The sequence below is a fragment of the Rhopalosiphum maidis genome, chromosome 1 (genome assembly GCF_003676215.2).
Source record: "Rhopalosiphum maidis isolate BTI-1 chromosome 1, ASM367621v3, whole genome shotgun sequence".
NCBI classification, from domain to species: domain Eukaryota; kingdom Metazoa; phylum Arthropoda; class Insecta; order Hemiptera; family Aphididae; genus Rhopalosiphum; species Rhopalosiphum maidis.
In genome coordinates this window covers 50,365,542-50,379,188 of record NC_040877.1, presented here as the reverse complement: position 1 = coordinate 50,379,188, position 13,647 = coordinate 50,365,542, and the positions used below count along the sequence as shown (strand labels likewise).

General features: G+C 24.0%; 2 protein-coding genes across 2 annotated transcripts; one reads left to right on the top strand and one right to left on the bottom strand.

Moving 5' to 3' along the window:
* Nucleotides 1-222: 222 nt before the first annotated feature.
* Nucleotides 223-4,203, bottom strand: LOC113550051 (28S ribosomal protein S11, mitochondrial). Its single transcript, XM_026951662.2, has 5 exons — nt 3,759-4,203; nt 3,457-3,587; nt 1,283-1,383; nt 544-609; nt 223-444 (listed from the first exon to the last, which is right to left on the bottom strand). The coding sequence occupies exons 1-5, from the start codon at nt 3,953-3,955 to the stop codon at nt 337-339; spliced, it is 603 nt and encodes a 200-aa protein (XP_026807463.1). The 5' UTR covers nt 3,956-4,203; the 3' UTR covers nt 223-336.
* Nucleotides 4,204-7,396: 3,193 nt separating this feature from the next.
* Nucleotides 7,397-12,412, top strand: LOC113553290 (vacuolar protein sorting-associated protein 45). The gene is made up of 12 exons (XM_026956554.2): nt 7,397-7,655; nt 7,911-8,109; nt 8,258-8,407; nt 8,503-8,639; nt 9,074-9,184; nt 9,752-9,886; nt 9,958-10,098; nt 10,714-10,851; nt 11,261-11,419; nt 11,481-11,576; nt 11,761-11,894; nt 12,056-12,412. Exons 1-12 carry the CDS (start codon nt 7,563-7,565, stop codon nt 12,255-12,257), a joined length of 1,695 nt encoding a protein of 564 aa, XP_026812355.1. The 5' UTR covers nt 7,397-7,562; the 3' UTR covers nt 12,258-12,412.
* Nucleotides 12,413-13,647: the final 1,235 nt, after the last annotated feature.

Here is a 13,647-nt window from a genome sequence, read left to right as displayed (position 1 = left end):
AGCATACAAATTATATTCAACCAACTATTAAACTAGTGTAGAATAAAATTTAAGAACTATTAAAATAATAAAAAGTAGAATTATTTCACTTCTAAAATACAACTTTTTGTCAAAAAATATTTGTATTGCATGTTACTAAATTAATGAGTATTTTACTCAAAACTAAAAAAAATTTAATATCACAAGAGAATATTTTAGAATAGTCAATCAAAAACACTTATATAAAATAATTTTAAAAATTGATAACATTTATTTAATGTTGATAGATTTTTTACATTATATTTATGATCACAAAATATAGATAACTATTTTCAGACTTACTTGCACATGTTATAATTACAACTTTCTTTGTTTTCTTGATCTTAATGGATTCCATGAAATTGGAGTATCATCAGTCACAGATATGATTTTGAGGCCGCCCATAGTTAAACCTTTTATTGAAGACTAAAACAGAAACAATTTTAAAAAAGTTAAAGTAAAAATAAGTATAATCAAGTGTAAATAAGTAATATTTAGTTAAATAAAAAAATAAGTATTTTTTACCATTCTCCCAGGTCCTAATCCTTGAATTGTTACACGAACTGTATGAATTCCAAAATCTAATACTCTCTAAAAAAAACAAATTGTTCCAATTCCAATTAAATATTTAATATAAAAATGAATAAATTCATCATTAAATTATAAAAGAATGTTATGGAAATAAATAATTATCATAAAACAATATCACTTCAAATTATAACTTTGTTTAAAGCACCAGTTATGGCCAAAAAATAATTTTATTTTTGTCTCCTATTGGTAGACAACATAAGTATAGCATATCCATTTAAGAGTACATTAATATATTATAGATTTGTTTAATATAATATCATACTAAATGTTGAATTTATTATAAATATGTTTTAAGCATACATTTTAGATATAATCAGCTATTTATAAACAGTTATACATAATCATTGTTATTTAAATAAATGGATGAATTTCTATTTAAATGCTGTGACAAATATGCATTGTATGACCTCTCTCTTACCATAGATACTCAAATTAATTTAGGACTGAGATATGTTTAGTTTTCTAATTCGGTATTTTTTTATTATTATTATTTAATTAGAATTCAAAATACTATTACTCAAACACATCCTAATATAAAATAAAATCTAATAGACACATTCAAACGTATTAGTATAGTTTTTTAAGAATAAATATGGCTTAACAAATAAGCTTTTTTTAAATTTAAATAGTTAATTTACTTAATTGTCCTTTTAAGAAAATAATAAATATTTACTGTGGCTAAACCAATTGCTGTAGCTTGAGCTGCAATATTAGTTCCTTTTCTAGTATTTTTAAATCCTTCCATACCACAGGACCTTATCATTATCCTTTCACCTAAAAAAAAAAAATTTTTATTTAACATACAAAATACACCTAATTAATCATAGGTATTTTCAACTTTCATAACTCAAAAAAGAAGATATGGATATAGTAAAGGACAATTCTTAATTTAAAATTATATTTATTCAATAGGGTATAATTATAATTTATAAATATTCTATTTTTGTATGCAGTTGTTAAGTATCATAAATCAATAATTAATTTATTCAAACAAAATTGAGTCTCTTCATTTTTAATTTAGAAATTGGATAAAATAACAAATTAAAAAAACTGAATAGAAGCTTATTGTATTAATATTTAAAAATTAATTAATTATATAATTTTTAATCAGGTAACTTGTATTTTTTAAAACTTATCAGTACATATTTTAAGTTTATATGGTATAATGAATGTATTGAATTTACAATATTTTATTGTTATGTCAACTGTGAAGACACAATTTTAATTGAGGCTTTGGACCCAAAATAATGAAATCAGAATTTACTAAGGATAGCATAACAAAATTGGGTAGTAATTGACTTTTTAGTGTTACAAATAACAATAATCTAAATTAAAGCTTAAGTATTGGGTATTTTAATATGTATGTATGAAATTATTGTATACTCATAGGTGCGAATAGAGGGGGCTGAGGAGCTTAGTCCCCCTACTAAAAACTAATGATGATGGTTTGTAATAACTTGATTCACAACCCTTCCCCAAAATAAAAAAATTCAAACACTATTTCCACCAATGTATATATCAAAGTTGTAGTATCAATTTGATAAATATACTATTTTTGATTTTATATTAAATTATACTTCATATACCAAATATTAATACAAAATATATTCTCTAATTAATGTATTTACTAGAGGTAATTATAAATATTAACATATTGTCCAGTTTTATTAGAATAATTAATAATACACAATTTTTATAACTACAATTCATATTTCAAGTAAATTCTAATTTAAATTTTCAAAATATTTAGTCATATAATGTTATTTATACCATGAACCTAATCTTACTATTTAGTATATCAATATTCACCTAAGATAATAAAAGCTAGAAACAATTATTATATACTTTTACGATTTGATTTAACAAAAAAATAAATCAACCAACCAAATTACTCATAGAAAAAATATATGACTATTAGCAATATTAATATATAATAAAATATATTTATAAATATAGTCTCAATATCCATCACAATGACAAAATACACTAGACACCTACTATACTCAAAAACAACTTCCTCAAATAATTTTTAAATTGTAATGTCTAATATAGTTAAAATTCCAAAAAAATTGTCTATTCATCAATGGCAAAATAGTAAGACAGAAAAATTAATTTTCACATTAATACAATTTAATTTTATGATCTCAAACACCTATATTCAGAAGATGTCAGCGTAGTATTAGTTATCTCTCACTAACCTACGCACAAACATAGCAAATTTTATGTTCTCAATAATGACTATAACCATATTAGTTTCTCAAATTAGAGAGAAATGACCTCTTATAAAATGTATAGTTAAAAATATTATCTAGGGCATCTCGTAAGTGTTTCATTATATTTTAATTTTAAAGTGAGTTATGAGTTTCTTAAGATGTATAAATAATTTACAATTTTAAAACACTCATAATTCGATTTAAAATTAAAATATAATAAAACACTTATGAGATACCCTAAGTAATGTTCTTAACTTTAAATTTTACAAGAGGTCATTTCACTCTAGTTTGAAAAATTAATATGGTTATAGTCATTATTGAGAACATAAAATTTGCTAAGTTATGCGTAGGTTAAAGAAAGACAACTAATAGTACGCTGACATCCTCTTAAGAATTGTATAAATATCAAAAAAAAAAACATAAATTTAATCAATTGCTAATTGATTTTAAACAAAAATGTAAAATAATATTATTATAAGAAAAAATATCAGATTTATTAAGCATCTTAAGGGCATCTTTTGCTAAATATTTAATTTTATGAAAGTATATTAAATAATACATATTAGGTATACAATGTTTAGTGATTATTCTAAGCAACAAAAAGAAAAGAAATATTAATATAATGATCACTTACCATTAACTTTAGTGACATGAAGTATTGTGTTGTTCCTAGATGATTTAATGTGACAAATAGGTACATCTGAGAATTTAACTCCGCCAAAAACCATATTAGGCGTATTTATGTCAGGGAACATATCTTCTTTCCTCAAAAAAATAAAACTTCGAAGTTAGTAAAGATTCACTTGACAATAACGTAATATTCATCTTTGTCGTTCACACACAACAAAATAGACCAACAAAAATGGCGTCCATGTATTATGAAGTATGAAAAAATATGCGTATCAACGTTGAGTAAATGAATCGATAGAAACTCACTTGGTGATTGTGGAATCGATGAAAACGAATTTCTCGCCTTCGGTACCTTCGTCTTTACGAGGAACCGAGGCCAAGAAACTCCGACGGTCTCTATTCTTTTCCAATGGCGCCGCTACGTGTATCAAACGATTGACATTTTCTCTACCCAGAACGGTGGTCGTTCGTCGACAGAAGTCACGTACGACGCGTAAAAACATTGTTTAAACAGTAGTATACGTATGTTCGCGAGAATTTCAATTTTCGTATTCACTTTTAGTACGTTTAGGAAAATGGTATTTTACAATTAATCCATTTAGTATACACTAGTCATCCTAAGTCACTCGACGACCGACGAAGTCGCGAGTAAAAACGGCAAAATGGCGAATGACCTAATATGATATTAAGCGTTGTGAAAGAGTCAAATAGCGACGTAGAAGTAAAAATGTAGAATACGCCGCAGTCGTCGTAGTCGTAACACTCCGTTCTTACCATCACCGATCACCAAAACCGTGGCGGCGTGGCCAACGAATCGCGATCATGAGTATACACAATACAGATTACGTAGTAACTTTCAGCACTGTAACGTCTAACCATGATGACCAACATAATAGTTATTTCGCACAGGGCTATAATTGTAGAGATAGCCCCATAAATATAATGCAAGCAAGGATATTTTTCCGGATATTCCCGACTCCTGTACACCAGAGAAGATCTTCTCTACATCGTGACTACGACCAGTGCCGTCATTTGTGGAATGCAAAGGTGTACAAATGCATCCCATGAACAAAATTATTGTTATTTGTTTTATACTATAATTTCTATAAAATGATCTACATTTACAAAAAGAATGATTTCAAAAAAATTTATAGGATGACTCGACCATGCCAGTGACTGGTATTACTTTAAATTTTCAATATTGGTTTTGCATCCCATGAAAAAATGTGAAATGACGCCCCTGACCACGACTAATCTTCAAAGTTCAAATAATTGTAGCTCATATAAAGTTTATAAACGACATAAACTATATTCATCCAAATTTCGATTTATATACATCGAACAATTTAAAATAAAATCACTTTTTTTATCGTACCTAATGATATTTTTTGAAATATTTCGATGTATAGAAATCGAAATTTGGATAAATATAGTTACGAGCTACAAGTATTTGAAGATAAAGTACGTCAACCGAGTGGTGTAACGAGAATATCCGGCAAAATGTCTACTATAAAAATAAACACTTCAATCATTTAAACTTAAAATACCCATTAACTAATCATCCTAATTTAAATTTTTTTTATACATGTAAATACTTTTAAAAAAATTTAAAAACATATTAAAAATAAAACCTTTGAGAGATCGCTACATACAAATGTGTTGTCTCCGTCTTATATTTGTCTCTCGTACCAGAGACGGCTTCAGGGAACTAGGGGCCACGGCCCCCAGGCCTGTATTTCTAAAAAATTGCATATTGTTGAAAAAAAATTATAAGCTAAAAACATATTATACCATCGATTATTATAGACACATACAAGTGTATAGATATATGTACCTGGAAGAACCTATAATCACAAGAAAAATTAAAACTAAGGCCCCCCTAACCAAGTCTCTGGAGCCACCCCTGTTTCGTACACAATGCAAATTTGAGTTCAGTACTATTTTGTGTTAACTATTTAGTATTAGGGCAAATTTATCTATGATTAAACTCAAAAGAACGTTATCTGTTATCTCTCGTCGTTTTTTTACGATGTGGCTTCAGTTTTTAAGCAAGTATTATGATTTATGAGTATGTAAAATATAAATACCACGATTAAAGATAGTTAGACTAATATTCGTTAATTGTAAATCGTAATAAATACTTAAGTATAAAAATACTTTTAAAATTTAAAATATCGTAAAAACTGATGAGAGCAGATATGAGATAATGTTCTTACCTCTAATTGATCTTAGATAAATTCTCTCCAATATTAAAAATAATACAAAAGCTTCTTGTAACATTCTATTTTCTTAGTCTTATAATGTCATAATTAGGACTTCATGCCCTAAGAAACCTTAAAATATGCGTGTATTTATGCCCTAAAAAATCGCTAAATATGCTAATAAAATATGAATTTAAAAAAAGTATATTTGTATAATAATTAATAATATTTGTAGATATGGACGATATGGTACATACCTAAATAGATAAATTTGAATAATTATCTGAGGTAATTATTTTCATTTTTTCAGATTTGTTTTCATCTTACATCGAGTTTTAGTCTAAATAAATTTTTTTTAAAAACTACTTAAATTGAATACATTTAAATATTTTTAATATATGTAGTACTAATTACCTTGGGCCCTACATTGAACTATTAGATGTTTTCTTAAGTTGGGAACTAAAAACTTACCCATTCAAATCAATAATTGTCAAATATGCATTTATATATAAAAAAAAATGGTCAAATATGCAAGATATGCAACTATAAATTTTAAGTACCTATAAACTCGTTTTGCTATGAAACAAATTTATATACTACTTAGCTATGTTTTTAATGATTAAATCTTAAAATATTTGTAATTTTAAATGGAGACTTTCTGCCGACATTTATCACCAAGTATATTTCATAATAGTTTTATTATTAATATAATTATTAAAATTGTTTATTTTACTTATAGTATTAGTATTACAGTAAATTGATATATTTTTTTTGAAAATATTGCATTTATTATATTATTAGTATTTAATTAATGTGATAAAATATATTTTTTTAAATAAACTAAACATTCATTGCCTTTAATAAAATCTATAACAATATAATATATCTACGTAAGTCTTAAGTTAATAAGTTCTCATGAATAATGTGTTAAAATTAAACAAAATGATTAACATCAAGATAGGTTAGGTATCGATAATTACGTTTAAATGGTACGAGATTTCGTTTTATATTTCTACATAAACAAGAAAAACTTATATGGAGTTTTGTTTTAAATTTTTGTAATTTTACTCAGTAAAATTTTTTATTGAAACTTATAGAAAAAATAATAGTCGGGAATTATTTATGCTTATAAATATAACTCAAAAATAATTAGTGCTTTGAAAATAATAATACCATGGATAGACAATTTGGTAAAATATTACTAAGTATTTATGGTTATTCATTATTGAATTAAACAAAAAGCAAAAATTGTTTAAAAGAAATACTATAAGTCTATAACTAAAAATATTCGATATGTTCTAATACCAGTGGTAAACCCAGTGGGGAAGGTGGAAGGGTGGTCATAATACCTCCCCAATAACTTGTTTTTTAACTTTTCGGTTGGCCATTTTACATTAAATTTATGAAAAACTCAAATACTCAATAACTGTACATAATGGCCAACTGATAATTTGTACCTATACGATTATAATTATGATATTAACTAGAATAAAGCTTATAAATTATTAGCATGAAGATTCTAGATTCTAGTCTTCATGCCTCATGAATATATATTATATTATCTTAAATCGTGTCTGTGTAATTTGCATCATTCATGATTTGCATAAACCTTAGAGTAATAAAACATGTTAATATGCCTATGGTATTTTGTATTTTTATCATAGATAGAAATAGATAACGATTATAATATTCTTATCTCAATGTATTATTTTTTATCATTATCTTGTATTCTTACATCTTAAACAAATAAAAAATACAAATCATATTTCAATATTCATTCGAGTTTTACACTTCTACACTTTGTACAGGTTGTACTTATACAGTTCACAGTTGTACACTTCTAACATTTCATAAATTAAATAAATCTAATATTTAATTCGATTAGGTTACTCGATTATTTCTGATCACTATGGACCTAATTCAAGCTGTAAAATTATACATAATTAAGATGACTGAAGACTGTGGTCCTGGAATGAAAGTACTACTTATGGACAAAACAACTGTAAGCATATTGTATAAAAAATATAGGTTTATAGTTTTTTATTTTTTTCAAGAAATCAATGTTGAATTAAATAAATAAAAATTACAAGTTAATAAATTTAGACTGATAAATTTAATAGTATTAATTAACAATAAATTATACATAAATAATTATATTTTATATTTATTACCAGATTTACTATTTATTTTAAACTTTATTTAAAATAAATTATATTTATTAAAATTTAATTGTTTTAAATATTCCTAATTTTTACAGACAAGTATTGTAAGCGCAGTTTTTAGTCAGTCAGAAATACTTCAGAGAGAAGTATATTTATTTGAACAACTAACATCCACTAGTAGTTCAGACAATATGTATCATATGAAATGTATTACATTCTTACGTCCAACTAGTGAAAATATATCTTTGTTATGCAAAGAGTTACGTAATCCTAGATATGGATATTACTATATATGTAAGTAATTAAAATGTGTATTATAATTTATAATTTATAATATTTACAAATTGGTTCACCATTTTAAAATTTTAACCAAATCACAATTTTTCAAGTATATGAATAAATAATCTGTACTTAAACATGGTACTTGGTATTTGTTTTTAAGATTTTAGTAATATAATTTCTAAGACTGACATCAAGACAATTGCTGAAAGTGATATCCAAGAAGTGGTACGAGAAGTACAAGAATATTATGCCGATTACTTAGCAGTAGCACCTCATCTTTTTTCACTCAATATTCCATCTTGTGGACAATGTAATAAATAATTATTATTTAAAATATTTGTATTATCATAGCTGTTCAATGTTTATAATTTTTTCTTCTTTTGAATTCTATTTTTTTCTTATTAGGTCTGTCTTGGGATCCACTTCAGCTTACACGATGCACTCAAGGAATTATTTCTGTTTTATTATCATTGAAAAAAAATCCATTAATACGATTCCAAGCTTCTTCGAAAATGAGTAAACAACTTGCTGAAAAAATCAAAGTAAATTTATAGTGAAAACCACATTTTTTATTGGGTGTATTTATTACTGAGTCTATATTTTTTCCTAACTTAATATTTATTAAAAACCAATAGTTTTTCTGACAATTTTTTCAAATTGTAATTATTATATTTATATTAAATGCATAGAATTGAAATATGCAAATATTAATTGTTGGTTGGACTTGGTTTGTAAGTTAGAACCTTTTGAAGTGTTTGCAGATTTGTCATTAAAAAAAAAAAATAATAATATGTAACATCTAATAACTAATGCCTTTTAATAAACTACCAATATAACTGTACAATATTTTCCTATTTATTTTAAAGTTTTTTTTATAAAGATTATTATTTAGAATTACCTAACATAATAAAATAATAATTATTTATTTATTTATTGTATCATTATCAACTATAAATTTAATGTATATTATTTTAAGGTAATATTTTCAAAAGAAGAAAATCTTTTCAATTTAAAACAAGGTGACATACAACCACAATTATTAATATTGGATCGAAGAGAGGATCCAGTTACTCCGCTAATAATGCCGGTAATTTTAATTACTTATAAATTGAAAAACAATGTATTTTCCTGTTATCGCAACTACTTACTGCATCATTATTATTAATATAATTTCTCAATTTATACAAATATATTATAAATGTTATTCTTTAGTATTGTTATTTTTAATACAATCGATAATATAATTGACTAATATAACATTAGTTAACAAATAATTTCAAGATAGATTATCTAATCATAATTTTGTAAATGTAAAGTTGAAGATTATTATGGTTTTCTGGTTGTATATAATAGGTTGTAACATTGCTATTATTAATTTGCATATTTATAAATTTTGGAAACTAAAAGTTTTTTGAACTTATTATATTAACCTTAATTTAACTTATACAATAAGTCATACTTGCCAAAAGCTATAGAAGATGCTGTAGATTTTTTCAAAAAATTTGCATATTGCCTCAGGAAAACTGTCCAGGAGATGAGTTTAGTAGTTTTACTCATAAACAGTAATCGCGATAATAGGTGTGTATCAAATACTAATAATTGTAAAGCTATATAGTGTATACTAACTGTTTAATAATCATGGAACTGTCATCAGTGGTCTTATCAAGCTATGGTCCATGAGTTGCTTACTATAAATAATAATCAAGTGGATTTAAGTCATATTGAAGATATTAAACCAGATCTTCAAAAAGTATTATTGTGTGCCGAGCAAGATGATTTATACAAACAAGTAAATATTAACTCTTTAATAATAGAAACACATAAATTATTTTATTAATATAAATCTACAAATATTTTTAGAATATATATAAAAATTTTGGTGAAATCGGCGAAATAATGAAATCTTTAATTGATGATTTTAAGTCAAAAGCAAAAAATCACCAAAAACTTGATACCATATCAGATATGAAAGCTTTTGTTGAGAATTATCCACAATTTAAAGTAATTAATATGAATTAAGTAGATTAAAAAAATATGTATGGGGTGATTCTTTTATCATAAGACACTCATTATTTTAAAAAGTACTCATGTTTTTGAAAACATTTTTTTACATAGTTTCAATTTAGGTTAAAAGTAAGGTAAGTAAGTTTTTATTAAAAAAATATATTTTTAAGTTTTTACTTTTTTTTGAATAGCTACATAGTTTTAATTTCATATTCCAAAGCAGAATAATTTTCTGAGTATTTTGGTACATAAAATTCGAATTTAGGTCGAGTAGTTTATAAGTTATACATACTTAAAGTTTAGACAAGCAAAGTAGTGGACAAACATTTTGCGGGGTAACCACGTACCACTCCACTCCGCGCATCTAAACTTTAAATATGTATAACTCATAAACTACTCGACCTAAATTTGAATTTTATGTACCAAAATACTCAGAAAATTATTCTGCTTTGGAATATGAAATTAAAATTCTATGTTGTCATTCAAAAAGTAAAAAACTTAAAAATATGTAAAAAAATGTTTTCAAAAACATAAATAGTTTTTGAAATAATGAATGTTTTAAGATAAAAGAATCACCCTGTATATATTAAAACTATAACATATTTTTTTCAGAAAATGTCTGGTACAGTTGCTAAACATGTAATAATTATGGAACAACTATCAAATTACGTCACAAAAAAAAATCTCTTAGAAGTATCTGAATTACAGCAACAAATTGCTTGTGATATTCAATCTTCTCAACATACTCAGGTTAGTATTACTTCATGTTGTATCTTTAGTTTTACCTAATATTAATAAATAAACAAACAAGGTGATTTATGTATGATTAATAATAATATATTTATATATAATAAGTATACCTACAATTATTATATTTTATGGGTTTATAAGATACTTTAATATTTTATTACTCTAATTATGATCAATGCACACGTATTATATATTTGCCACCAAATTCTTAAATATATGAATTAAATTATTCTTTTTTATTCAATCATACACAGTCTATCCAAACAATCTATTAGTTTTTATATTTCCTTTAAATTCTTGTAATTTATCTATTTCATACCTAACATTATATTAGTATAATTTATCCAATCTGATTATAGTTTACTTAATTAAAAATAGTATTTTAGTTTAAATACATTTTTTTTTATAGAAAATTAGAGAACTTATTGAAAAAAATATACCGGATGAAGAGGCGAGTAAACTCGTCATGTTATATGCTTTAAAATCTTTCAGCAAAGATAGTAATAGAGAATTAACTAGTTTAATACAAATATTAAAATCAAAAAAAGTTGCTGAGCATTGGATAGAGGTATTTCTATATTAGTAAAATTTAAAATGATTTTTGTTTATGATTATTTGATTAATTTCAGCTTGTACATGATGTTATGAAATACCAAAGTAAAATAATTTTGGATAATGAAAATACATTAAAAAATGCAAAACAAATAACAAAACGATTCTATAAGGTAAATAAATTATTTTTCCTAATTATAAATTATAATTCATGTGAGCAAACTTAAAGTTCAATTTATGTTTATGTATTATTAATTTAAATTAGATTTCTTCATTTAAAAAAAAATTAAAATTAAATTTGTTATCAAATGTGTTTGTTTTATGAATAAAGAAATTAATTTTTAATATGTATTTTAGGACTTGAAAGGTGTTGACAACATATTTACTCAACATGTTCCACTGATGAAGGAATTAGTTGAAGATTTAATAAAATCAAGATTAAAAGAAGAACAATACCCATTCTTAAGTGATATAAATCAACCAACAAAAAAGTATGAAGTACTATTTTAATGTTTATTAAAATTGTTTTAACTGTTTAATATAATTATCAATAAGATAGTTTTTGTAACTTGGGTTGACATTTATATTTTAATATCATTATTATACTTTTTTTGTTTAGTTATACTAAAATTGTAATACTTTTATTTGATAGGGTGCAAGATATAATAGTCTTTGTAATTGGCGGTGTTACATATGAAGAATCAATGGCAATATACAATATGAACATAGCAAACCCACAGGTTAGAATTATATTGGGTGGTAGTACGGTACATAATTCCTCCAGTTTTTTAAATGAAGTGAAATTGGCTACATTCGGAGTGATAAAAAGCAGAGGTGGATCTCGAAAGTTATAAGTCATTCTATGAATAACATTACAGTAATACTATATATATATTTTTTTTTTGTACTTTTACTTATTAATTAATAAAATGTTCTTGTATTTTATTCATATTATTATGTGCAATGTATTTTTATCTGTGTTAATTTATTTTTTATATGATTATTATTTATTAAACAATTATTACCATTTTTATAGTTGCCTTTTCTTATCAATTACCAATAATATGTTAATTTAAAATATATAAAAATATCTTTAATTTTATTCATTGTTAACAGCTCTTATTTATTTATTAAGAATAAACAGGCTGAGCTGATATAATTACACTACTGTACCTAACTACATTATACTGATCATATATCATTTGCAAATCACTATTGATAATTTTGACCTTTTTATAAGACAGTTTCACATTATTCAATGTTTTGTACATTACCATATTTAATAATAGAACTGGGTAAGATTAGGAGAACCTAAAAGTACAAATTGCTTACTATAATAGGATTCATAATTTTTTTTAATAATAATTCAAAATTTATTCCAACTTTAATATATATTTCAATTTTCCCTAACGGATATTTTTTTTGAGGAATTGTGATAATTTTTACTACTTTACAATGAGAATACCTGTGAAGAGAAAACACATAATTTAAACTTAATTTAAAAATAATGATGATAGAAAAACACGTCCACACTAATATAACAATAAAAAAACTTATTCAAAAACCAAATTGAATAATTGTATTGTTAAACTATTAAAATAATAATTTTATAATGTAAGTTAACTTAGCGGATTTTTTCTTTTATACATCAAGCCCTTTATGAATTCTAAGTTTACTCCCACTGAATAGTGGACAACATTTTGATAGTTGAGAGTGTCCTCTATTCAGGTATCACAATATAAGATTATAAGAATATATATTATGATTTTGATATATTATTATATATTTGTATAAGTATGATTATAATTTAATAAAGCCAATTTATTTTTAATTGCCTACTTATATATTTGGGATGTAAATTATGATAACTATTGAATTTTAAATTAAAATTTGATGTTATGTTATTTTATTCTTCAGTATGTTGATGCGCAAATGATATATTATTTTGACGCAAGTAAACAATCATTATGCAAACGATAACCAGCAATTAAATTCATAATACAGTGAAAGCAGTATTAAAATATTGTATTTTTATTCAATAAGCTTAATCAACTGCATTAGATAATTATATCAATTATGGTAGACTAAACATAATATATTATAATAAAATTTCATAAGATTTTTATAACAAATAAATCTATATAAGTTTAATTTATTCATAAATAATTATAATTTATAGCTATATAATATTTATAACGTTTATAATTTTTTTTTAATATTTTAAGTATAATTTGTAGAAAATAA